This window comes from Loxodonta africana, chromosome 15 (genome assembly GCF_030014295.1).
Source record: "Loxodonta africana isolate mLoxAfr1 chromosome 15, mLoxAfr1.hap2, whole genome shotgun sequence".
Classification (NCBI taxonomy): domain Eukaryota; kingdom Metazoa; phylum Chordata; class Mammalia; order Proboscidea; family Elephantidae; genus Loxodonta; species Loxodonta africana.
Window position 1 is genome coordinate 70,840,671 of NC_087356.1, and position 24,844 is coordinate 70,865,514.

Here is a 24,844-nt window from a genome sequence, read left to right on the forward strand (position 1 = left end):
GACACAGGAAGTACTGGTACTGGTGTAACTAAAGTATCTCTACATGTAATGTAATAACAGATGTTCAAGGTTGATAACTCTAGTAACAGCAGTATGAACAGATTATAATAATGGAGGTAACCATCAGAAGAACTAGAAACAGAAACTGGATGTCGGTGCAATTCTATCAAGATTAAGTTTTCTCTGGGGGTCAGGACTAAGAACATAAACTAAAAAAAATTTTTTTTTTTTTTTAAAAGAGCATAGGGACAGATAATTCAGGGACTTTTAGTTTTCTTTATGATTGTATAAATATTTTAAAATTTGTAAATACTGTCATCTTCCTAGATGACTCTGATGATCATCCATATTGAGAAATCTCTGAGTTAATTAAAGTTCTTTGTGTTCAAGTGTGTTCTTCTACATCTGTCTGTAAAGCAGCCAGCCCACATAACTGTCTCGTTCACAAGGATATTATGGGAGCTGGTGCCGCCTGTCTGCATGAAATGAAGATGGACTGTGTCTATGTTATTTTCATAATGAATAATTGAAATAGTGGCCTTACATAAAATTCCTCAGAACTGAGACTCTAAAAAGGATAGCATTTATTAATCCTATATGTGGAAACCCTGGTGGCATAGTGGTTAGGTGCTAGGCTGCTAACCAAAAGGTCGGCAGTTCAAACACATGAGGTGCTCCTTGGAAACCCTAGGGAGTAGTTCTACTCTGTCCTATAGGGTCACTATAAGTATGAATTGACTCAACGGCAATGGGGTGGGTTATATGTGGTTGTTCATATGCTTCAGATGTAAGGAAAAGGGGTTATAGATCATGAAGGCTAACACATTATTACAGCCATCTTCAGTTTCCAGAGTCTAATATTTGTAAGCTTTTGGGAATCAATATTTTCCAGGAGATATCTTCTGGCTGAGGTGATATTTTTGATAAATCCAGAGATTACAAAAAATAGCCAAACTATCTCATCAATACTTTTTTGGTCTTTATCTGAGCTTAAATATTATAACCAGGGCTAATTCAGAGTCAAGGAAAAACAGAGAACAGCTGGGGTCAGAGGTTAGACACAGTCTGACTAGGTTTTAAAGTAAGGGAAGGAAAAAAGATTGTATTTCGTTTTATGCAAGTTTCAAAATGAAATGTTGAAGGTCTAGGCAAGCATATAGGTTGTTCTAAGAAGAACAAACCTTGAGCATTGCCCCAGCCCTCAGGCACAGCATAGGAACTAGGAAACGTTGTTATAAAACAGGGGAGAAACATAAAGAAGGGAATCTGGTGTCATGGAAACCTGGCCCAGGGAGTGGTGACTTGTAAGAAAAAACTCCGAAAGATCAAAAGGATGGTGAATAAAACTGACATGTCATGCAAACACTAACCAACAACAACAAGAAAATATCTGGCATTGAGATACTATATCAAACAAAGAAGCTTTAAACACAATGCATTACTGGATATTAGGGGAACAATTCACATAATAAAGGGTTCAGTCCAAGGTTATCTTCATGAAGAAAATCTCAGAATCCTTACTATTCGTATGTCCCAATTTCTGGAAATCTTACAATATACTTCTAAATACTCCACGGGACCAAAAAAAAAAAATCAAAGAGAAATTATAAAATATTTTAAACTGAATGATAACCCTGTTGTCATCGAGTCAATTCCAGCTCATAGGAACCCCAAAGGACAGATTAGAACTCCCCCATAGGGTTTCCAAGGAGCGGTTATGGATTCGAACTGCTGAAATTTTGGTTAGCAGTCATAGCTCTTTACCACTGCACCACCAGGACACCACAAACTGAATGATAGTGACAATCTAACATATTGAAACTTGTGAGTTGCAGCTATAATGGTGCTTATGTATAATTTATACATACTTATTAGAAAATAATGAAAGTTGGAGATAGTGACTTACCTTCCATTTCAAAACATTAGGAAAAGAACAGGAAATCATAGTAAAAATGCATAAAGAATAAAATGTTATTAGAAATAATTTAAATACAAAATAACAAATAATTCACAAAATCAATATAGCCCCAAATTGTTTATTAAATTGATTTAAAAAATTAACAGACTTCTAGCTTGAGCAATCAAGAAAAAATGAGAATAAACACAAATTATTAAGTTCATGTATGGAGAAATAGAGAGCACTGCATAGCCTTCAAACATTACTTAAAATAACTAAAAAAAAGTATGAGAAACCTAATGCCAATAAATTTGGTGATTTACTAAATGGAAAAATACCTTGAAAATTCAATTTAGGAAGGCTGAGAATAAAGGCAAAAAATTGAATAAATAATATCTATTAAAGAAATTGAATCAGTTACTGAAAACCTTACACAAAGAATACCGGAAGTCTAGATAGCTTTCCTGGTAAATACAACCACACATTTAAGGAAAATTTGTACAAACCACTGAAGAGACTAGGAAAAGAGGGAACGTTTTCTAAATGTTTTATAAGGCCAACATATTTGACTCCAAATTATGGCAAAAATATGACAAGAAAGGAAAATTAGAGATAACTCTCTTTTATAAACATAGCTGCAGTTATCCTAACTAAATGTTAACAATTTTTTTCTAATTTTACTTTAGATGAAGGTTTACAGAACAAACTAGTTTCTCATTAAACAATTAGCACACATATTGTCTTATGACATTGGTTAACAAACCCATGACACATCAACACTCCCTTCTGACCTTGGGTTCCCCATTACCAACTTTCCTGCCCCCTCCTGCCTTCTAGTCCTTGCCCCTGGGCTGGTGTGCTCCTTTCTACTTGTTTTGTTTTATGGGATTGTCTGATCTTTGGTTGAAGGGTGAACCTCAGGGGTGACTTCATTACTGTGCTAAAAGGGTGTCTAGGGCCATACTCTCAGGGTTTTTCTAGTCTCCACCAGGCCAGTAAGTCTGGTGTTTTTTCATGAATTAGAATTTTGTTCCACGTTTTTCTCCAGCTCTGTCTGAGACCTTCTATTGTGATCCCTGTCAGGGCAGCCAGCAGTGGTAGCCAGGCACCATCTACTTGTACTGGACTCAGAATGGTGTAAATGTTTGCAATTTTAATTCAGTGATAAATACACACATACAGAAAAGGTTATTTCTGATATTTTAACATTCTAAAGTCAAACAATTTTGAAAATTGATTTTTTAAAATATTCACCTTACATCTAGAAATCTTATGGAATTAATTTATTATTTTCTAATATTTGTTCTCTGTATTAGATTTTTCTACCTACTCAACCATGTCTACATTAATTTGATTTTTCTACCTACTTCTCAAATAATTTTTTTCTTCCCTTCCAATGCTTATGATTTTCTTTATTTTTCTTGTCTTATTGAACTTCTAGCAGCTTCAGTAGAATGGTGAATAGGTACAGTGGTAATGAAAATCTTTGGCTCAATTCCATTAAGAAGGGGAAGTTTTCCATATGCCAGCATTAAGCTTGGTGTTTGATATATGTACTTTTTAAGTAATTTAAAGAAGTTCCCATCTATTCCCAGTTTTCTAAGAGATTTAAAAAATTACAGTGGTTCTTACTATTTCTTATATTTTTGAGTAAAGCCTGTAAGATTGCTGTTACTACTTTCTTAGATGTGAAGACAAGTGAAAACATCTGAAAGGAAGTGTAGCTTGCTTTATGACTCAACATATTAGTGCATTAATAATTGTATAAAGGTCCAATAAATACTTTAAAAAAAAAGTGTTTTGTTGTATGCTGTGATTCAAATTGGTGGGCCTTGTTTAGATTTTCTTCATCTTTGTTGACTTTTTTAAAGTGAAGGCTGTTATTTTATTATAGATTTATTATTATTATCAGTGAATATTTGGGTTATTTACAGCTTTTGGTTGACATTAATAAAGGTGCCATGAACACTTTCATGTAAGTTTTTATGTGGATGTGTATGTTGCATTTTTTCTTGGTGAAATACTGAGAAGCAGAATTGTTGGATTATATTATAGGCTTATTTTTAGCTTTTTAAGAAATTGCTGTCATGGATTTCATTGTGTCTCCCAAAGATATCTGTCAACTTGTCTAGGTCATGATTTCCTTGTATGATTGTCTACCATTTTATCTTTTGATGTGATTTCCCTAAATGTTGTGAATCCTGCCACTATCATGTAATAAGGTTAATTAGTGGCAGTTATATTGATGAGGTCTGCAAGATTACGCAAAGTCTTAAGCCAATCTCTTTTGAAATATAAAAGAGAGAAGCAAGCTGAGAGACATGCAGACCTCATACCACCAAGAAAGCAGTGCCGGGAGCAGAGCGCTTGTCCTTTGGACCTGAGGTTCCTGCGCTGAGATGCTCCCAGGCCAAGAGAAGACTGATGTACCACAAGGACCTTCCTCCGGAGCGGACAGAGAGATAAGCCTTCCCCTGGAGCTGGCGCCCTGAATTTGGACCTCTAGCCTACCGGACTGTGAGAGAATAAACTCCTGTCTTTGTTAAAGCCATCCACTTGTGGAATTTCTGTTATAGCAGCCCTAGATGATTAAGACAATTGTCAAACTGTTTTCCAAGGTGGTTAGACAATTTTACATCCCCCCACCATCTATGGACAAGAGTTCCAGTTGTTCCATAGCCTACCAAACTGATAATCAGCATTTTTTTTTTAAGTCATTCCATGGTGGGTGTTTACTGATATTTCATTATTGTTTTAATGTTCATTTCCCTGATAACTAACAGTTTTAGTATTTTTTCATGTACCTATTTACTATTTGTATTTCTTCTTCTGCGACGTATCTATTCAAATTGTTTTCTTTCTTTTTTTTTTTTTAATTTGCCTGATTGTCTTCATATAATTGAGTTGTTAATATTATTAATATATTTGGGGTAAAAATATATATACGTAGTCTGGAGATTGCTTATAATTTTTAATGGTGACTTTTGAAAAGCATTTTTTAAATTGTATAAGATAAAATTAATAAATTTTATGATTAGATTTTATATATGTGTGTCCCTTTTCTGAGAAATCTTATACTAATACTCGTCCAATATACTGAAGATTTTCTTCAGTGTTTTCTCTCAGAAATTTTGTAGTTTAACTTTTATGCTTAGATCTATAATTTATTTTGAGATTATTTGGTTTAGAAGTGAGGTAGAAAATTTTAGATTTTCTGTTTTTTTTTTTCCTAAATTTAACTATAACTCATTTGGACTCTTTCTTGATGAATATAATCATTTAATCACCTAGTTACTGGTTAATAGAATAGAAACCACACTTATAATTCTATATCTCCTATTTTTTGTATCTTCTTTACACTTTCTCCTAGTTAATGTAATATTTTATAATCAAAAAATCACTGACATGTTTGATATAGGAAATAGACACCTAGATTTTAAGTGACCATAAATATGATTAACGTATTTTATATGAAGTAAATTAAATACATTTAAATAAGTCAAATACTAAATCAAGATAAATTTTATTAGGTAAATGTACTCAAATTTAAGGGATTATATGGAGATGAAGGGGACACCTAAATAATAAATCATTATATGGGGCATCATTGTTAAAATGAGCACTAACAAAGATGTTCCTCCAGTAACCATGCCTTTGTCTCTCTCCGCTCCAGAAACTGCGCGGTAGAAAATGGCAACAGGAAATCACTCCACGGTGACCGAGTTCATCCTTTCTGGGCTAACAGACAAACCAGAACTCCAGCTGCCCCTCTTTCTTTTCTTCCTTGGAGTCTATATTATCACAGTGGTGGGGAATCTGGGCATGATCACACTGATTGGGCTCAGTTCCCATCTGCACACCCCCATGTACTATTTCCTCAGCAGTTTGTCCTTCATTGATCTCTGCTTTTCCACTGTCATTACCCCCAAAATGCTGGTGAACTTCGTGACAGAGAAGAACATCATCTCTTATCCTGAATGCATAAGTCAACTCTATTTCTTCCTCATTTTTGCTGCCTCAGAATGTTACATGCTGGCTACGATGGCATACGACCGCTATGTTGCTATCTGTAGCCCATTACTTTATAATGTCATTATGTCCTCTCAGGTCTGTTTGTGCCTGGTTTTGGGGGTATATATGTTAGGCCTGGTTTGTGCATCAGCTCACACAGGTTGCATGCTTAGGGTTCATTTCTGCAAAATTAATGTGATCAACCATTATTCTTGTGATCTTCTTCCTCTCTTAAAACTCTCCTGTTCTAGTACTTATGTTAATGAATTATTGATTCTAGGTTTTGGTGCATTTAACATCTTTGCCCCAACCCTGACCATCCTTGGGTCTTATGTCATCATCATTGCCTCCATCCTCCACATTCACTCCACTGAGGGCAAGTCCAAAGCCTTCAGCACATGCAGCTCCCACATTTTGGCAGTTGCAATCTTCTATGGTTCTGCAGCATTCATGTACCTGCAGCCATCATCGGTCAGCTCCATGGACCAAAGAAAAATGTCTTCTGTGTTTTACACCATCATTGTGCCTATGCTGAACCCCCTGATCTACAGTCTGAGGAATAAGGATGTCAATGTTGCCCTGAAAAAGATTCTAGAGAAAAGAACATTTTCTTGAACAGAAATAATGTGAGGATGATTTTTTTTTTCAGATCTAATCTTTTTGGCTATTACATTATATGAGGTATTTTATTTTAGTCCATCTATGCACATTTTTAGTAATTTGGTGATTTTATTGATGTTATTTCTTATTTCCATGGCCATTCTGATTCTATTCCACCTGAGATCTTCTCTTATATGTGTCAGTGAGACACAAATTAGAAGAAACAATAAGGTTACAAGAATACTGGGACCAACTACTGCCATCAACACCACCACCTCCCTCTTCTTCTATACAATTGATAAAAACTCAGTACTCAACTGTATTTAAAACACCATATTCCAACATTGATTATCAATCTCTTTTTTCCCATTCAGTCAGTAACTAACATAAATCATAGCATAAGATGTAACAGCTATAATATCTAGATACTTTGTACATCTTTAATCTGGAAAAATCTTCTTTACTGATCTATCCTTCCCTATCCCTTCTTTGTCAGGCTCATTTCCTCTTTCTCTTACTTCAGAAAGCTCTATTAAAACTTTAAAACCTGAGTTACAAACCTGTGCATGTGTTGCAATAGTGCTCCATCCAATGTATACCATTTTCATCATTTATTATTCTACCTTGCAATTGTCTTTTTATTGTCCAAATCTGCACTGGACTATAATCCTTATAAAGGTATCCCCTGTACATATGGTTCACTGCCACAGCCTTAGTATCTGTCACAGTACTTACTACCTTGTAGGGTCTTGATAATTATGAATTGACAGCTATTCCTTGATCATGTACTTGATAATTATTTGTAGAGAAACCAGTATGTAACCTAGACTGACTTTACCCGTTAAACCCTCCAAAGAGTTACATATATACATTTTTATTTAGTTCAATTCAATTAAGTGTAAATTTCTAGAGTTCTTCAAGAATCTGTAAGATAAACTGGTGACATCCACAGCTTTTTCTATAAAAAGATTTAGAAATATTGGCCCTGAGCTCCTTCAGTGAAAAACCCCAGTAGAGGTGTAGTATATAATTTCTTAAGGATTAAATTTTGTCAACAAGCAGTAAGCCCTCAAAACAAGACTTACTTTTTCTTGATTTTCAAGCATGTACTATTAAAAAAAAAATTTTTTTTTTTATAGCGGGGTTAAAAATGCTAAGTATGTTTGAAATATGATGAGTCAACACAGCAAATCTGGTGGTAGGGATGTCTAGAATCTAAACAATGCAGTCTAGACCATGAATTCTCATACACAGAAATAAAAACTTCACCTATGCTGACAGAGAGGAAAATTCTTTGCTATGTAGGTAATGGCTGGATTTTATATGTAAAATACACTTCTATAAAGTTGTTTAAAATAAGAGAGAGGAGATTAAATAGTTAAATTCAATAACTTGTGTTGCTGTAACCAAAGAAAATGTTTTATTTATCCTTTTTTTTTCGGGGGGTGGGGATGTTTAGGTAATTCTGCATAGGTCCACTTTATACAGCCTACTTTATCTATACACGTTTATTCATAGACTCCTATTTATCCAATTTGCATTTTGCTAAGGTCTTAGGCTGAAGTAAAGGTAGCTGAATGGACCATAGTTCTATAGAGCTGTCTCCTGGAAACTCCAAAAATGCTTAACGTATCACATTGAACATACAAAGCAGGTTGGGTCTCCTGGCCTGAGCAAGATTTTAATCAATTATGGACTCTATTAGTCTTAAAAAAAAAAAAAAAAATTTTTTTTTTTTTATTAGTCTTATCCAAGGAAAACCTTAGGGTGAAACATTTCCTCCACTTGATCTTGAGTTACATGATTTATATAAGTTAAATCAGCCTATTGGCTTTTTTGGTGTTACCAGTGGACCTCAGAATAATCCCTGAGAAATTTGTCAGAACCTGACATTAAAAAAAAAAAAAAAAACCCTCCAAATTATATAAGGACTTAAATTTATTTTCCCAGGAACTCATTGACTAAACAAGGAGCACAGTGGGCAAACCCCACCTTCATTGCTAACTTTGTAGTATGAACCCAATTCTGAAATTGGGAAAATTGACCCAATCTTCACCTTCCTACTTCTCCATCTTTGTTGCCAGGTGCTCATGTGGCACGCTCTCTCTCCAACCTTAGCCACCCAGAGTTGGACCAGAGCTCACAAGTTAGATTGACATCATCTTTCAGACCAGCTGCCCATGCAGTATTTCTAGAACCCCAGACACCCAGAACAAGGCCAGAGTTCACACTTTAGAAGGATACCTTCTTTCAGACTGCTGGCTTTCACCAACCCTGTGGTTTTATTAATTCACTGGAATGACTCACAGAATTCATGGAGAGTATATGGAACCAACTCAATAGCAATGGATTTGGTTTTTGGTTTATACCATACTTATAACTACAGATTCATTATAACCAAAAAGAATACAAATAAAGAGATGCATAGGGTGAGGTCTGGGAGGGTTTCCCATGTGTATTTCAATTCCCCAAAGATGGATGCACTACTCTCTCCCATGAATGGTCACCAGTCAGGAAGTTCCTCTGAGTCTTTAGGGCTCAGGGCTCTGATCAGCCTAATTAAGTGGCAATCACAGATTATAGTGTGCCTCATGAGGTTTAGGCAGCATTGGACCCCCAGAGAGTTCCTCTTAGTCTAGTCAGCCTCATTCATTAGGCTCAAATGTTGGTGTCACTTGAAAGAACCAAAAATAAAGGCTGAATGATATTCCATAAGGTGATTCCACACCTTGCACCCATCTTTGAAACTCCAACTAAATTAATCGCCTGCATCATCTCTCTATTTTCTCTCAGAGAAATTTGCTCATTTTCCTCTTGCCTGTATTTATGTTAATTGTATCATAATTTGAATGTTTTTTCTATTAATTTCTTCGGCTTCAGTGGACTGTAAGCTCCTCCAGGGCAGAGCGTACACATTCAAATAATTATTGACAACTGTATAGTCACTCACGTGTACCACATCACATCATCTTATGCTACCTTTCATTTCGGCAGGACCTGTATGTGTTCATTCTCTGCAAGCAGAAACTCAGCTTGCATTGACAGCAACCCACTTCAAATCTATGCCATGGTCTCTTTACTTTCATTCCAGAAACTTCCCCACAACTGAAAGTGCCCACTTAGCTTATGTACAACTCAGCTCAGAAATTCTGGAGAGTTCTTGTCTTTGGGGCCAACTCTCATCCATGGGGACAGGAGCTTGGACAGAAATGCTCCATCTTCCTGTCCCTCAAGGTGGTCATTTTGGAGGGGAGTATTCACACCCCTCAGGAAGTTTCCACTAAATTTAACTTCATTACCCATAATAACATTTCAATGACACCCCCCAATATTGGCTTTTCTTTCTTCCCCTTTTCTCCAAAATTTGCAAAAAATAAAAATAAATGACTTAAAAATAAACAGATGTTATTGTGGGAGGAACACTCGGAAAAGGAGGGTGAGAATGGCTACACAACTTGAAGAATGTAATCAATCAATGTCAATGAATTGTAAGTGTAGAAATGGATGAATTGGTGTATGTTTTGCTGTGTATACTCTTGACCACAACAAAAAAATTTAAAAATAATGAAAAGCAAAACAAAAAATAAACAGATAAATGCCAATATCTAACAATAATTTAAAGCCTTCCAAAGTGAATTTTATTAAACAAACTTGTTATAGTTATTGTCTCAGAAATTATATACCATTTTATGAATATTTTGAATTAAAAACTTTAAATATTACTTTTATTCCCAAATAAATAAAAATAATTAAGTTTTCCTGCAGAACTAAATAATTTCTATAATGTATGAATGGATGATCATAAAACTTTCAAGATGGAGCTTATTAAATGTAGGTAAGAACTCAGTAAAGCAGTTGAGTAACATGAGTCCAAGACTTGGCATAATTCAAATATAATCTCTTTCACTCTCTTTGTGTGTGTGTGTATTTATGTGCATATATCTTTGCATTCAGATATTTACACATATATATTTAACATACAATAAAAAAAATTTTTTAACATACAATAGTTATATTTAATATATAATAGCTATATAGTTATTTTTTAATATATAAGAATATATTATGTTAAACCTAACTCATTTAACACTATTTTTTATGGAGCTACCCATACATGACTGCCCATATCTTTTTTTTCTAAATTCAAGTTGTAAACTAAGACCCTTTCCAATATTTTTTTTAATAAAAAATAAGGTAAAACATGAAGTAAGAAGGAATGTGGAACACAACTAGTTTCTTAATAATTAACTATTCCTTTTTTCAGTTATAAAAGTTAGTAAGCAGAATTTAGAAAAATAAGGACCATAAAAAGTTAAATATTATATCGATTCTCCAAATTCTTTTGCCATGACTCCTAAAATGCATGCAGATTTGATTTTGAATAAAATAAATATACTACCTATTTATACATAAATAAGTAAATGGTTTAATTATTATTTTTAAATTCCCAGTTCAATTAACACTAAGATAAAACTTGTCAGGATGTGCTCTGATGCTCTAAAACCTGGTAATCAAGTGAACTAGAAACTTGTTTTTAAGAAATCCAGAATCTCAAACCCCACTGAAGCCTGCTGAATCAGAAACTGAATTTTCACAAAATTCCCAGGTGATTCCTATACACAAATTTTTACCACTCATTGACAACTTTAGAATTGGCAGAGAATCCCACTTCAAAGAAAAGATTAGACAACTGGGGAAGTATCAATTGTAATTGCTCCTTTTCTCCAGAGCTTGTTTCCCTGAGAAATGGAAATCCTTGGAGAGTATGTGCCCTGCGTGACTTGGTGCCTGGTATAGCTAAGCTATAGGGCCGCTATGCGCTGGGATCGACTTGACAGCAACAGGTTTGATGTTTTTTATATTTAAACCCAGGATCACTGGGGGTGTAGTGGTTGAGAGGGTAGCTACTAATCCACCAGCCATTCCAAGGGAGGAAGCTGTGGTAGTCTGCTTTCTTCAAGATTTACACCCTTGGAAACTCTAAGGGGCAACTCTACTCTGTTCTACAGGGTTGCTATGAGTTGGAGTCTACTGGAGGGCAACGGGCTTTGGTTTTTTATATCTAAGCCCAGAGCAAACCTTCATAGCCTAGCAATCAGAACTGCTCAGACAACAGTGAAAGGTGAGGCTGTTTACTACCTTGAAGCTGGAGAAATGAAAACTGAAAATTTGCAATTGTAGATGCTGACCTGTGATACAGACCACCTTCTAATGTGACTCTGCATTGAAGACTGTGCCTTGCCCTCTCAGCACTAAAGATAGTGGAATGCTGGCTACCTAAGGCTGCCAACACCAACATTCTTGCCCTTTTCCTATAAGTTAAATAGAGCCAGTTGCTTATGAAATTTTGCATTGAGGTTTCCAGGAAGAAGAAAGGTGAGTGTGTTCACCCACCCTTACGATTTGAATCACTACTAGGTCTGGAAGCAATCTCTATGGCAATCCAGGCAAATATCACATTCAATAATTTTATTCATCCATTCATTCACTTATTTGTAAAATGCCTTTTAATCACTTGTGATGTGCCAGACACTGGGGATACAAAGGAAAATAAGATTGGCTTGGTATATCATCTAGCCTATAGTATAAACCACAGCCTAAAAATGTGCCATTGTAGAAATTACAGGTGCAGTTTTTTGGGTTCTGAGTTGTGATAAGAAGGTCCAATCTATCCCAGGGACTTGGAGAATATTTTCCTGATTATATGATTAAATGAGACATGAAAAGAAATAATATTTTACCAGGCAGAAGAAAGGTGTGTTCACCCCGCACTTGTGCTTTGGACTACTAGGTGTCTACCAAATAACCATGGGAATGCAGTCAAACACTACTCTAAATACCTTTGTTCATTCATTCATTTGTGAAATATTCTTTAACCTGTTATGAAGTGGTATGGTATTCTCAAATATTTCAACACCATACACAAAACATGTCTCTCTTCCCTTTAAATCCCCTTCTGATTTATAAAGATGTCTGCTTATTATCCAATTAGTTTTTAGATGGTATGAGGATTATTACCCATCACACTCTCAATATCGTATTTCTATAAATGCAGTCTGAAACTCCAGTTGCTTTATAAACCAGTCAGATATTCTATGGGCTTCACTGAGTTTATAAGGATTTATGCTTTTATTTTGTCTCCATATGAATTGCACTCAAGCTACATGCCTTTTGTAAAGAATTAATATTTTAAAATAAGTTTAGAAGTTAACAAATTATTTCCCTGTTAAGGAATCCTGGCAGAATAGTGGTTAAGAGCTTTCCTGCTAACCAAGAAGTTGGCAGTTCAAATCCACCAGCCACTCCTTGGAACCTCTAGGGGGCAGTTCTACTGTGCCCTATAGGTTAGCTGTGAGTCGCAATCGACTCTACAGCAATGGGTTCCCTGTCAAATTTCAACTTATTTTTCACTATACTCAATGTCTGGATCAATTTGCCCAGTTGTTGCAGTTCTTTAGGGCCTAGGATATAGAAACTCGGGCATTTTTTTTGAGCAGAGAGTGTGCACTGTAACATGGGGGTCCAGCATTCTTCAAATCCAACCTTAATGCATGAAAGGCAAACTTCAAGGAGAGACTCTAATTTCCAGGTGCTCCTTTTCAACTGTGTCAACCTTATGATGATCACTGCAATTCAACTAAGTAAAAGACAAGAAGGAAAAACTTTGGGTATTTAGGAAGTTTGGTGAGTTTACCTCGTTCTTTGATATATGATTTACAACTTTGCCTAGCTTGCTTTAGCCAGATTCTTTATTGCCACTGTCATATACATCCGATTTTTAATTACCTAGATTGTATAATAGACAAGGAAACCTTTATTCTTAATATATCCATACATTCATAGGGGACACTATTATTTTTTTCCACAAGCAAAGATAGTTTTGAGACCCTCAAAGATGAATCTTATAAAGATTAGGTTAAGACAAATAAGTAATAGAGAAGAGATTTTTGAAATATATAAAAGCTCGAAGATATTTGGTTCCTTAGTTCTGAATCGGAAACCCTGATGGAGTAGTGGTTAAGTGCTACTGCTACTAACCAAAAGGTCGGCAGTTCAAATCCACCAGGCACACCTTGGAAACTCTATGGGGCAGTTCTACTCTGTCCTTTAGGGTCGCTATGAGTTGGAATCGACTTGACGGAAAAGGGTATAGTACAGTAGCTCTGTATCAGTTAGGGAACATATTCAAAAGTTTTATGCCTTTTGAGTTCACTCCAACTGCATTTCCTTGTTATGCTTCATTATGATGACTATTAGGCATCCTTAACATCCACTCTCTGCCACAATAACATTGTGCTACTCCTCAACACAGTCATGTTGAGAGATATTAACAATCAATTCAACTTTTCCACTGCATTTATTGACTATTCCCTCCAGCTTTACTTTATTTGTAAATTAAATGATCAAGGCATCTGCAAATTAAGCTGAAATGTTGCAAAATATGTAGATTCTGAGTTCCATTAGAGCAGGGGATGTATGATTTTGATTTTCATATCACTAAGCTCAGTGCATCATCTTGTTGCCTCTCAGTAATGTTTGCTGAAAAAGAGAAAGAGACAGTGATAGAGAGAGGAAGAAAGAGAGAAGCAAAAAGAGAAATAAGACGAGTAAGAGAAAGGAAGAAATCCTGAAGCTCTCCATTTGAAGCATGTCACTAAACTGACTTTCTTAACCCAGTAGTTCCCAAGCGTGGTTAATCATCAGCATTGCCTCCACAGCTTTGTTTTATTTGTATTTTGGTTTTAGGAAGTTCAGATCTCTATACCTCAGCCTCATAGATTCTGATTCAATATGGAAAGGAGATCTGTATTAAAAAATAAATAAATAAATAGACAAAAAAATCTCTCCAGATGAGTTGAGAAAATTTTCAAAGTTGATGAATAAAGAGGTTTGAGAATTTTTTTTTTTTAAGTTCCAGAGGCTACTAAGAAAGGAACTAAAATAGAATATGATGCTCAAATGTTGAAATGATAGCAGAGATGGTAGCACTGGTGTAACTAAGCTAATTCCACGTGTTGTATAACAGAAAGTTCAGATAATGTTCAAAACTGATAACTCTAGTAACAGCAATATGAGCAAATTATTTACAGATATGTAAGTAGCCATCAGAAGAACTAGAAACAGAAACTAGTTGTGGAAGTGATTCTATGAAGATTAAGCTGTCTCTGGGAATCAGGACTACAAGCATAAAGGGAAGGGTAATTGAAGAACTTTTATTTTTCCTTTAATCACGTTAACATTTTTACATTCTTAATTTTTGTAAATACTGTAATCACACTAGATGACTCTGATGGTAAAGCACATTGGGAAACCTCTGAGTTAATTATGATCTTTGCGTTCAAGTGTGTTCTTCTACATCTGTCTGTAAAGCAGCCAGCCCATGTAACTGTCTCATCCACAAGGATATTATGGGAGCTGGTGCCACCTGCCTGCATGAAATGAAGATGAACTGTGTCCATGTCATTTTCATAATGAACAATTGAACTAGTGGTCTTGATCTTAATATTCCTCTGACTTGGGACAAGTTGTATAATAGAAAAGAAGGCATTTATAGATCCTACATCTAGATGTTAAATGAGTCACAGTGGTTAAGCACTCAGCTGTTAACCAAAAGGTCAGCAGGTTCTGTAGAACCTGCTATATTCCTAGGAGTGGGATTGCTGGATCATATGGTATTTCTATTTCTAGCTTTCTAAAGAAGTGCCATACTGTTTTCCAAAGTTGTTGTACCATTTTGCATTCCCACCAGCCTTGCGTTAGAGTTCCAGTCTCCACAAAGCCTCACTAACATTTGTTATTTTTGGTTTTCAATTAGCGCCAGCAATACTGGGGTGAGGTAACATCTCATTGTGGTTTAGATTTGCATTTCTGTAATGACTAGTGATCACAACCTTTTCCTCATGTGTCTGTTAGCTGATTCAATGTCTTCTTTGGTGAAGTTCCTGTTCATTACTTTTGCCTGTGTTTTAATTGGATTGTTTGCCTTTTTGTTGTAGAGGTGTTGAATTTTCATGTAGATTTTAGAGATTAGAACTTTGTCAGATTTGTCATAGCCAAAAAATTTTTTTCCAGTCTGTAGGCTATCTTTTTACTCTTTTGGTGAAGGTTTTTCATGAGCATAAGTGTTTAATTTCTAGAAGATCCCAGGTATCTAGTTTATCTTCTGGAATTTGTGTGTTCTTAGTTATGCTTTGTATCCCGTTAATGCCCTGCATTAGGGCCTCTAGCATTAATCCTATTTTTTCTTCTATGATCTTTATGGTATTTGATTTTATATTTAGGTCTTTGATCCATTTTGAATTAGTTTTTTGTATGGTGTGGAATATGGGTCTTGTTTCATGTTTTCATCCAGTTGTGATAGCACCATTTGTTAAAAAGACTGTCTTTTCCCCATTTGAAGGACTTTGGGCCCTTGTCGAAGTTCAGGTGACTGTAGGTGGATGGATTTACACCTGGGTTCTCAATTGTGTTCCATTGGTCATTCTATCTGTTGCTGTACAGTACCAGGCTATTTTGACTACCATAGCTGTATAGCAGGTTCTGAGGTCAGGTAGTGGGAGTCCTTCTACGTTATTCTTCTCCTTCAATAGTTTTTCCTTCTCCAGGGCCTCTTCCCTTTCCATATAAAGTTAATAATTGGTTTTCCATCTCTTTAAAGAATGCTGTTGGTATTTGGACTGTGTCGTATTTGTACATTGCTTTGGGTGGAATTGTCATTTTCACAGTGGTGAGTCTACCTATCCATGAGCCTGGTATGTTTTTTCATTTATGTAGATCTCTTTTGGTTTCTTGCAATCATGTTTTGTAGTTTTCTTTGTATAGGTCTTTTACAACCCTTGTTAGATTTATTCTTAAGCATTTCATTTTTTTAGGGGTAATTATAAATGGTATTGTTTCCTGATATTCTTGTTGTTCCCTTTATGGGTGTATAGGAATCCAAAGATTTCTGTATGTTTATTTTATGTCCTGCTAATCTACTGAATATTTCTGTTAGTTCCAGTAGTTTTCTCTTGGGGCCTTTTGGGTTTTCTATGTACAGTATCATATCAAATAAGGCCAGTTTTACCTCTTCATTACCAATTTGGATGCCCTTTATGTCTTTTTCTTGTCTTATTGCTCTAGCCAGGACTTCCAGCACAATGTTAAATAGAAGTGGTGATAAAGGGCATCCTTGCCTTGTTCCTGTTCTCAAGGGGAATGTTTTCAGTCTCCCTCCATAAAGAATGACATTGGCTGTTGGTTTTGTGTAGATACCTGTTATTATGCTGAGGAATTTACCTTTTATACCTATTTTATTGAGAGTTTTTATCAGGACTGGGTGTTGGACTTTCTCAAATGTCTTTTCTGTGTCGATTGAGATGATCGTGTGATTCTGTTATTTATGTGGTAAATATATGTTGAATGATTTTCTAATGTTGAACCATCCATTCATACCTGGTAGTAATCCCACTTGGTCATGTTATATTATTTTTTTTAATATGATGACAAATTCTTTTGGCTAGAATTTCATTGAGAATTTTTGCATCTATATTCTTGAGAGTTATTGGTCTGTAATTTTCTTTTTTTAATAATTTTTATTGAGCTTTAAGTGAACGTTTACAAATCAAGTCAGTCTGTCACATATAAGCTTATATACACCTTACTCCTTACTCCCACTTACTCTCCCCCTAATGAGTCAGCCCTTCCAGTCTCTCCTTTCGTGACAATTTTACCAGTTTCTAACCCTCTCTACCCTCCTATCTCCCCTCCAGACAGGAGATGCCAACATAATCTTAAGTGTCCACCTGATACAAGTAGCTCACTCTTCATCACCATCTCTCCAACCCATTGTCCAGTCCCTTCCATGTCTGATGAGTTGTCTTTGGGAATGGTTCTTGTCCTAATTTTCTTTTTTTGTGGTGTTTTGTCTGGTTTTGGTATCAGGGTTATGATGGCTTCATAGAATGAATTCAGAAGGATCTCTTCCTTTTCTGTGTTCTGAAATAGTTTGAATAGTACTGGTGTAATCTTTTCTCTGAATGTTTGGTAGAATTCTCCAGTCAAGGCATGTGGGCCAGGGATTTTTTTTGTTGGGAGTTTTTTTTTTTTTTTTAATTACTTTTTCAATCTCTCTTCTTTTCAGTTGAGAATTTCAACATTATTTTGGGTTAGCTTGGCCAGGTAGTCTGTTTCTAGAAATTTGTTCATTTCCTCTAGGCTTTCAAATTTGTTACAGTTTTTCATAATACTCATTTATGACCTTTTTTTATTTCAGTTGGGTCTGTTATAGCGTCCCCTATTTCATGTCTTATGTGGATTATTTGCATCCTCTCCTGTTTTTCTTTAGTCAGTTTGGCCAGTAGTTTGTCAATTGTGTTGATCCTTTCAAAGAACCAACTTTTGGTTTTGCTGATTCATTCTATTGTTTTTCTGTTCCCTGTTTCATTTATTTCTTGTTCTGTGTGCTCCTTTTGCTGTTCTCTTTCTATATGTTCAAGTTGTGTAGCTAATGTTTTGATTTTGTCCCTTTCTTCTTTTTTGTTGTATCTACTGCTGTAAATTGACCTCTGTGGACTGTCTTTGCTGTGTCCCAAAGCTTTTGGTATGATGCATGTCATGAATTGAATTATGCCCCCCCCCCCAAAAATGTGTCTATCAACTTGGTTAGGCCATGATTCTCAGTATTGTGTGGATGTCCTCCATTTTGTGATTGTAATTTTATGTTCAGAGTATTAGGGTGGGATTGTAACACCACCCTTACTCAGATGACCTCCCTGATCCAAGGTAAAGGGAGTTTCCCTGGGGTGTGGCCTGTACCATCTATCTCTCAAGAGATAAAAGGAAAGGGAAGCAAGCAGAGATTTGGGGACCTCATACCACCAAGAAAGCAACACTAACAGCAGAGTGCATTGTTTGGACCCAGAGTTCCTGCACATGAGATTTTCCTTGACTAGGGGAAGATTGAGGACAAAGACATTTCCCCACAGCCGACAGAGAGAAAAAACCTTCCCTTGGAGCTGACATATTAAATTTGGAATTTTAGCCTACTTTACTGTGTTTTTACTGTGAGGAAATAAATTTCTCTTTGTTAAAGCCATCCACTTGTGGTATTTCTGTTATAGCAGCACTAGATGACTAAGACAATGTGTTTTCATTCTCTTTTGATTCTATGAATTTTTTGATTTCATCTCTGACTTCTTCTATTACCCAGTGATTACCCAGTGATTTTTAAGCAGGGTGTTATTTAGTTTCCATGTAATTGTTTTTTTCCTTGCTCTTCCTGTTGTTAATTTCTACTTTGATGGCTTTGTAGACAGAGAAGATACTGTGCATTATCTCAACATTTTGGATTTTGTTAAGGGCTTCTTTGTGGCCTGAGATGTGGTTTATTCTGAAGAACATTCCATGTGCGTTGGAAAAGAGCATACAGTTTGCAGACATTGGGCAGAGTGTTCTATATACGTCTATGAGGTCAAGTTGGCTGATTGTGGCCTTTAGACCTTCTGTATTTTTGTTGAGTTTCTTTCTAGATATTCCATCATTTAGTGAGAGCGGTATGTTTGAGTCTCCTACTATTGTTGTGGAACTGTCAATTTCTCTTTTCAGTGCCGTTAGAGTTTGTATTATATATTTTGGTACCCTGGCATTGGGTGCATAGATATTTATTATGGTTATGTCTTCATGATGGATTGTCCTTTGAATCATTACATAATGTCCTTCTTTGTTTTTCATAGTAGATTTTGTTTTAAAGTCTATTTTATCTGAGATTAATATCACCACTCTTACTCGTTTTTTGTAGTTGCTTGCTTAATATATATTTTTTTCCATCCTTTGATTTTTAATAAATTTATGTCTTTCTTTCTAAGGTATGTCTCTTCTAGACAGTATATTGATGAATTTTTTTTTTAATCCACTCTGTCACTCTCTGTCTCTTTATGGGTGCATTTAAGCCATTTGCATTCAGTATAATTCTTGATAGGTGTGTGTTTGTTTCTGACAGTTTGTTGTGCTCTTTTTGGGGTGCTGTTGTTTTCTTTGTTCCTCTTACTCCCCTGTGCTGAATTCCTTTTGTTTGTGTATTTTTTTTCATTTCTTTTATTTTTCTAGATTTTGTTTGTACTGAGACTTTATGTTTTTCTTTGTTTTGATGAGTAGGTTTGTTAACTTTCTTTGTGATTACCTTGAAACTTACCCTTATCTTCCTAAGTTTGAACCAATCTTTTATTACATGGAATCACCTTGACTTCCTCTCCATTAGAAAATTCTGTACTTACACTGTTTATCCCATTTTATTGTTCTGATGTTGTTGCCTTTTACAGATTAACCTCTCTGCTTCTCTGTTGTAAATTTTTTAGTTTTGATTTATCTGTGAGAGCTCAGATACTTAAGTTGGTATCTGGCTCATGAGGTCTTAGGTCCTAGATTCAGCCTGTCATCTGATGTTGTTTGTTCTCAAATCGAAGGACTCCTAAGTGTGGTTTGGTTTTTACATATTCTCTTAATTTTTCTTTATCTAAAAAAGTCCTAATTTCTCCATTATATTTTGTGAGTGTTTTGCAGGATATGTTATTCTTGGTTGACAATTTTTTCCTTTCAATGTTTTATATATGTCATACCATTTCCTTCTTGTCTGCATAGTTTCTGCCAAGTAACCAGAACCTAGTCTTATTGTTTCCCCTCTGTACGCAATTTTTTGTTTTTCTTAAGTTGCTCTCAGGATTTTTCCTTGTCTTTGGTTTTAGTGAGTATGATTATGATATGCTGTGGTGATTTTCTTTTGGGGTCTATCCTATATGGTGTTCATTGAGCTTCTTGGATGGTCAGCTTTTTATCTCCTAGGAATGCAGATGGAGACAAGTAACCAAGTAAATAAATAAAGAGATGCCAGGTAGTTAGGAGGAAGGAAAGGAAGGCAGGTAGAAAGAGACAAGAAGCCCAGGAAAGAAGAAGAAATAAAAGAAAAAAAAATGACCTAAGAGAGCCCACTGAGTTGAGCAGCACTGTACAGCCTGTCAAGACGGAGCAGAGATGGCACAAGTGTCAGGTGTTCAGGAGAAGCGTAAGAAGGCAAGGTAGAGAGAGACAGAAACTGAGAAGAAAAAAGAAGAAAAAAATGTCTAAGTGAGCCCACCAAAAGAGGTTCCCCAGCTGAGCAGCTCTGCACAGTCCATCAAGAAAAAATATAGATGGCACAAGGCACCAGGTGTTCAGAAGAAGGTTGAGAAAGGAAGTTAGAGAGAGACAAGAAACTGAGAAAAGAAAGATGAGAAAAAGAAAAAAAAAATGCGCCCAGGGAGCCCACTGATGTGGTGCAGAGCGGGGAAATGCTTCCCAGCTGCACAGCACTGCATAACTCATCTTGAAGGACCAGTGTTCAGGAGAAAAGAAGGGAAGGATGGTAGAAAGAGACAAGAAAATAGGAAAAGAAAAAAAAATCCCTGTGGAGCCCACTGGCTTGGCATCTCGGATCAGGGAGATAGTTCCCAAGCTGAATGGTGCCACACAGATCGTTTAGAAGGAGTGGAGATCGCATACAGTGCCAAGTATTCAGGATACAGGAAAAGAAGGAAGGTAGACAGAGATTAACATCAAGAAACAAAAAAATAAAATAAAGGATAAAAGAAAAGTAAATAAATAAAATTGCCACCAGGGAGCCCACCAGCATGGTGGCTCAGACCAGGGAAGTGGTTCCCCAGATGAATGGCACTACACAGCCTTTCAAGAAGGGGAAGAGATGGCACATGGAGCCAGGTGAGAGAGAGAAAACCAAAAGAAGCTGAAAAAAGCAACAATGACAACAAAAAAAAAATGGCACTGAAGGAGCTGACCACTGAATGCTCTGATGAGGATTACAACAAAGGGGATCTCCCCTGTGCACTGCTGCAGCCTGCTGGAAAGTGTCAGAGGTCATGCAGAAGAAAGAAGGGTGAGGGTGGTAAAGTATGTATCACTGGTACTTGAGTGCTCTGTTACCTGCAGGGAGCTCCGTGAAACTGCCTTCTCATACGCCATGTCCGCTATTCTTGGTGGCTGAGGAGACCAAGATGGTGAATCTGTGCCTTGTTACTGATAGGGGACCTCTACTCGGTATCTGTCTTTGCTCTCTGTTTCTCTGTCAATTTCTTAATCCATTCAGTGCTCTGTTGAGTTTTTTATCCCTTCATTTCATGCTTAGGGTTCCAGGATTGATGTTTGTCTTTGATTTATTTAGTTTTTTGGTCTTTGCGGTAGAGGTTCTGCACGGTGCTTCTGTCTATGCTCCACCCCCTGCATCTAGAAATCTTATTGAATTAATTTATTAAAGTTCAAGACTTTTGCTCTATATTATTTTAATTTTCCACCTACTCAGTCATATCATATGCAAATAATTTTTTTCTTCCTTTCTGAGCTTAATAATTTTATTTATTTTTCTTACCTTGTTGAACTTGCTAGTACCTTCATGAATAGGAATAGTGATGGTAAGCATCTTTGGCTCATTCAGTTTATCAGGGAAAAGTTTTTCAGATTTCAACATTAAGCTTTGTGTTTGCCATGTGTGTGTGTTTTTTTTTTTATCAGCTTAAAGAAATCCACATCTATTTCTAGTTTTCTTAGTTTTTTTTTTTTTTAATTACTTATGGTTGATGCCATTTTTTTATTTCAGAAGCTATCTTATAAGATTGATGTTATATTCAGACCAGTGAAAACATCTGAAAAAATATTGTAACTTGCTTTATAACCAAGAATATATATTAATATTTTTGTAAAAGTTTCATGTGCCCCTGAAAAGAGTGTGTGTTGCATGCTGTTATATGTGAGATGAGAGATAGTAGATAGATATTTGTAATCTTGCTTTCAGGTCTTCTTTGTTGATTTTTATGCTTCTTTAAGTTATTTTATTTATTTTGTTATAATTTACATACAGTAAAATGAATGCATTCGTTTTAAGTAAAAACAAACCACTGCTATCGAGTCAATTCAGACTCTTAGTGACCTTACAGGACAGAGTAAAATCGCCCCATAGTGTTTCCGAGGAGCAGCTCGTGGCTGTGAGCCGCTGACCTTTTGGTCAGCAGTTGAGCTCTTCACCATTGTGCCACAAGGCTCTATTTTAGGTACACAGTTTACTTAAATAAATTTTTACAAATATACATATCTGTGTTAACCACCACCTCAATCAATATATTGAATATTTTTATCATTCCAAAAGATTTCCCAGTCAATCCCACATATTTCATTACAGTCAACCACTGAAAGTGTACTCTTTTTATGTCTGATTTGTTTTGCTCAGCATAATGTTTTTGAAATCTGTGCTATTGTGTATATTTGTGATTTATTCATGTTTTATTGCTGAGTAGTATATACTCCAATTTATTTATTTATCTGTTCATTGGTTTATAAACGTTTGAATTGTTTCCAGTTTGGGGCTGTCATAAATAAGGCTGTCACAAATAATGTCATAAATAAATACATTTCTTGCAGGTGAATAATGAAGAGCACAATTGGTTTATATTGCAATTGTACATTTCAATTTTTAAGAAGTTGCTAAATAATTTTTTCAAAGCAGTTTAAACATTACACCAACAACCAGCCATGTATGACAAGACCATTTGCTCCATATCCTTGTTAACAATTTTTATTGTTAGCTTTTTTTCAATCCATTCAAATGTGGATGTGTAGTAGTGTCCCATTATGCTTTTAATAAGTGCCTGTCAGTTTTTTTTTTTGTTTTGTTTTGTTTTTTGTCAGTTAGTCAAACTGTGGGGGCTTTTGTGTTGCTGTAATGCTGGAAGCTATGCCACCGGTATTCAGATACCAGCAGGGTCACCCGTGGAGGACAGGTTTCAGCTGAGCTTCCAGACTGATAGACTAGGGAGAAAGACGCAGCAGTCTACTTCTGAAAAGCATTAGCCAGTGAAAATCTTATGAACAGCAGCAGAGCATTGTCTGATATAGTGCTGGAAGATGAGCTCCCCAGGTTGGAGGGCACTCAAAAGATGACTGGGGAAGAGCTGCCTCCTCAAAGTAGAGTCGACCTTAATGACGTGGATGGAGTAAAGCTTTTGGGACCTTCATTTGCTGATGTGGCATGACTCAAAATGAGAAGAAACAGCTCCAAACATCCATTAATAATTGGAACCTGGAATGTACAAAGTATGAATCTAGGAAAATTGGAAATGGTCAAAAATGAAATGGAACACATAAACATCTGGTATTGGCCATTTTGAATTGGACAATCATATAGTCTACTATACTGGGAATGACAACTCGAAGAGGAATGGTGTTGCATTTACTGTCAAAAAGAACGTTTCAAGATCTATCCTGAAGTACAATGCTGTCAGTGATAGGATAATATCCATATGCCTACAAGGAAGACCAGTTAATACAACTAATATTCAAATTTACACACCAACCACTAGGGCCAAAGATGAAGAAATAGATTTTTTTTACCTACTGCAGTCTGAAATTGATGGAACATGCAGTCAAGATCCATTGATGATTACTGGCGATTGGAATGTGAAAGTTGGAAACAAAGAAGAAGGATCATTAGTTGGAAAATATGTCCTTGGTGATAGAAACAATGCCAGAGATCAAAAGATAGATTTTTGCAAGGACCAGCGACTTCTTCATTGCAAATACCTTCTTTAACCAACATAAACGGTCACTATACACATGGACCTTGCTAGATGAAACACACAGAAATCAAATTGACTACATCTGTGGAAATATACGATGGAAAAGCTCAATATCATCAGTCAGAATAAGGCCAGGGGCTGACTGTGGAACAGACCATCAATTGCTCACATGAGAGTTCAAGCTGAAACTGAAGAAAATCAGAGCAAGTCCACAACAGCCAAAATATGACCTTGAGCACATCCCACCTGAATTTAGAGACCATCTGAAGAATAGATTTGACACATTGAACACTAGTGACCGAAGAACAGACGAGTTGTGGAATGACATCAAGGACATCGTCCATGAAGAAAGCAAGAGGTCACTGAAAAGACAGGAAGAAAGAAAAGACAAAGAGGGATGTCAGAGGAGACTCTGAAACTTGCTCTTGAGCATCGAGCAGCTAAAGCAGAAGGAAGAATTGAAGTAAAAGAACTGAACAAAAGATTTCAAAGGGTCTCTCGAGAAGACAAAGTAAAGTATTATAATGACATGTGTGAAGAGCCAGAGACGGAAAACCAAAGGGGAAGGACACACTCGCCGTTTCTCAAGCTGAAAGAGCTGAAGAAAAAATTCAAGCCTCGAGTTGCAATAGTGTAGGATTCTATGCGGAAAGTATTAAACGACGCAGGAAGCATCAAAAGAAGATGGAAGGAATACACAGAGTCATTATACCAAAAAGAATTAGTCGATATTCAACCGTTT

The 24,844-nt window shown here is 36.1% G+C and overlaps 1 protein-coding gene across 1 annotated transcript; it reads left to right on the forward strand.

Moving 5' to 3' along the window:
• The first annotated feature begins 5,453 nt into the window (after positions 1-5,453).
• On the forward strand, positions 5,454-6,891 carry LOC111752849 (olfactory receptor 8G1-like). The gene has a single exon (XM_023558247.2). It carries the CDS (start codon positions 5,588-5,590, stop codon positions 6,521-6,523), a length of 936 nt encoding a protein of 311 aa, XP_023414015.1. The 5' UTR covers positions 5,454-5,587; the 3' UTR covers positions 6,524-6,891.
• The last annotated feature ends 17,953 nt before the right edge of the window (positions 6,892-24,844 follow it).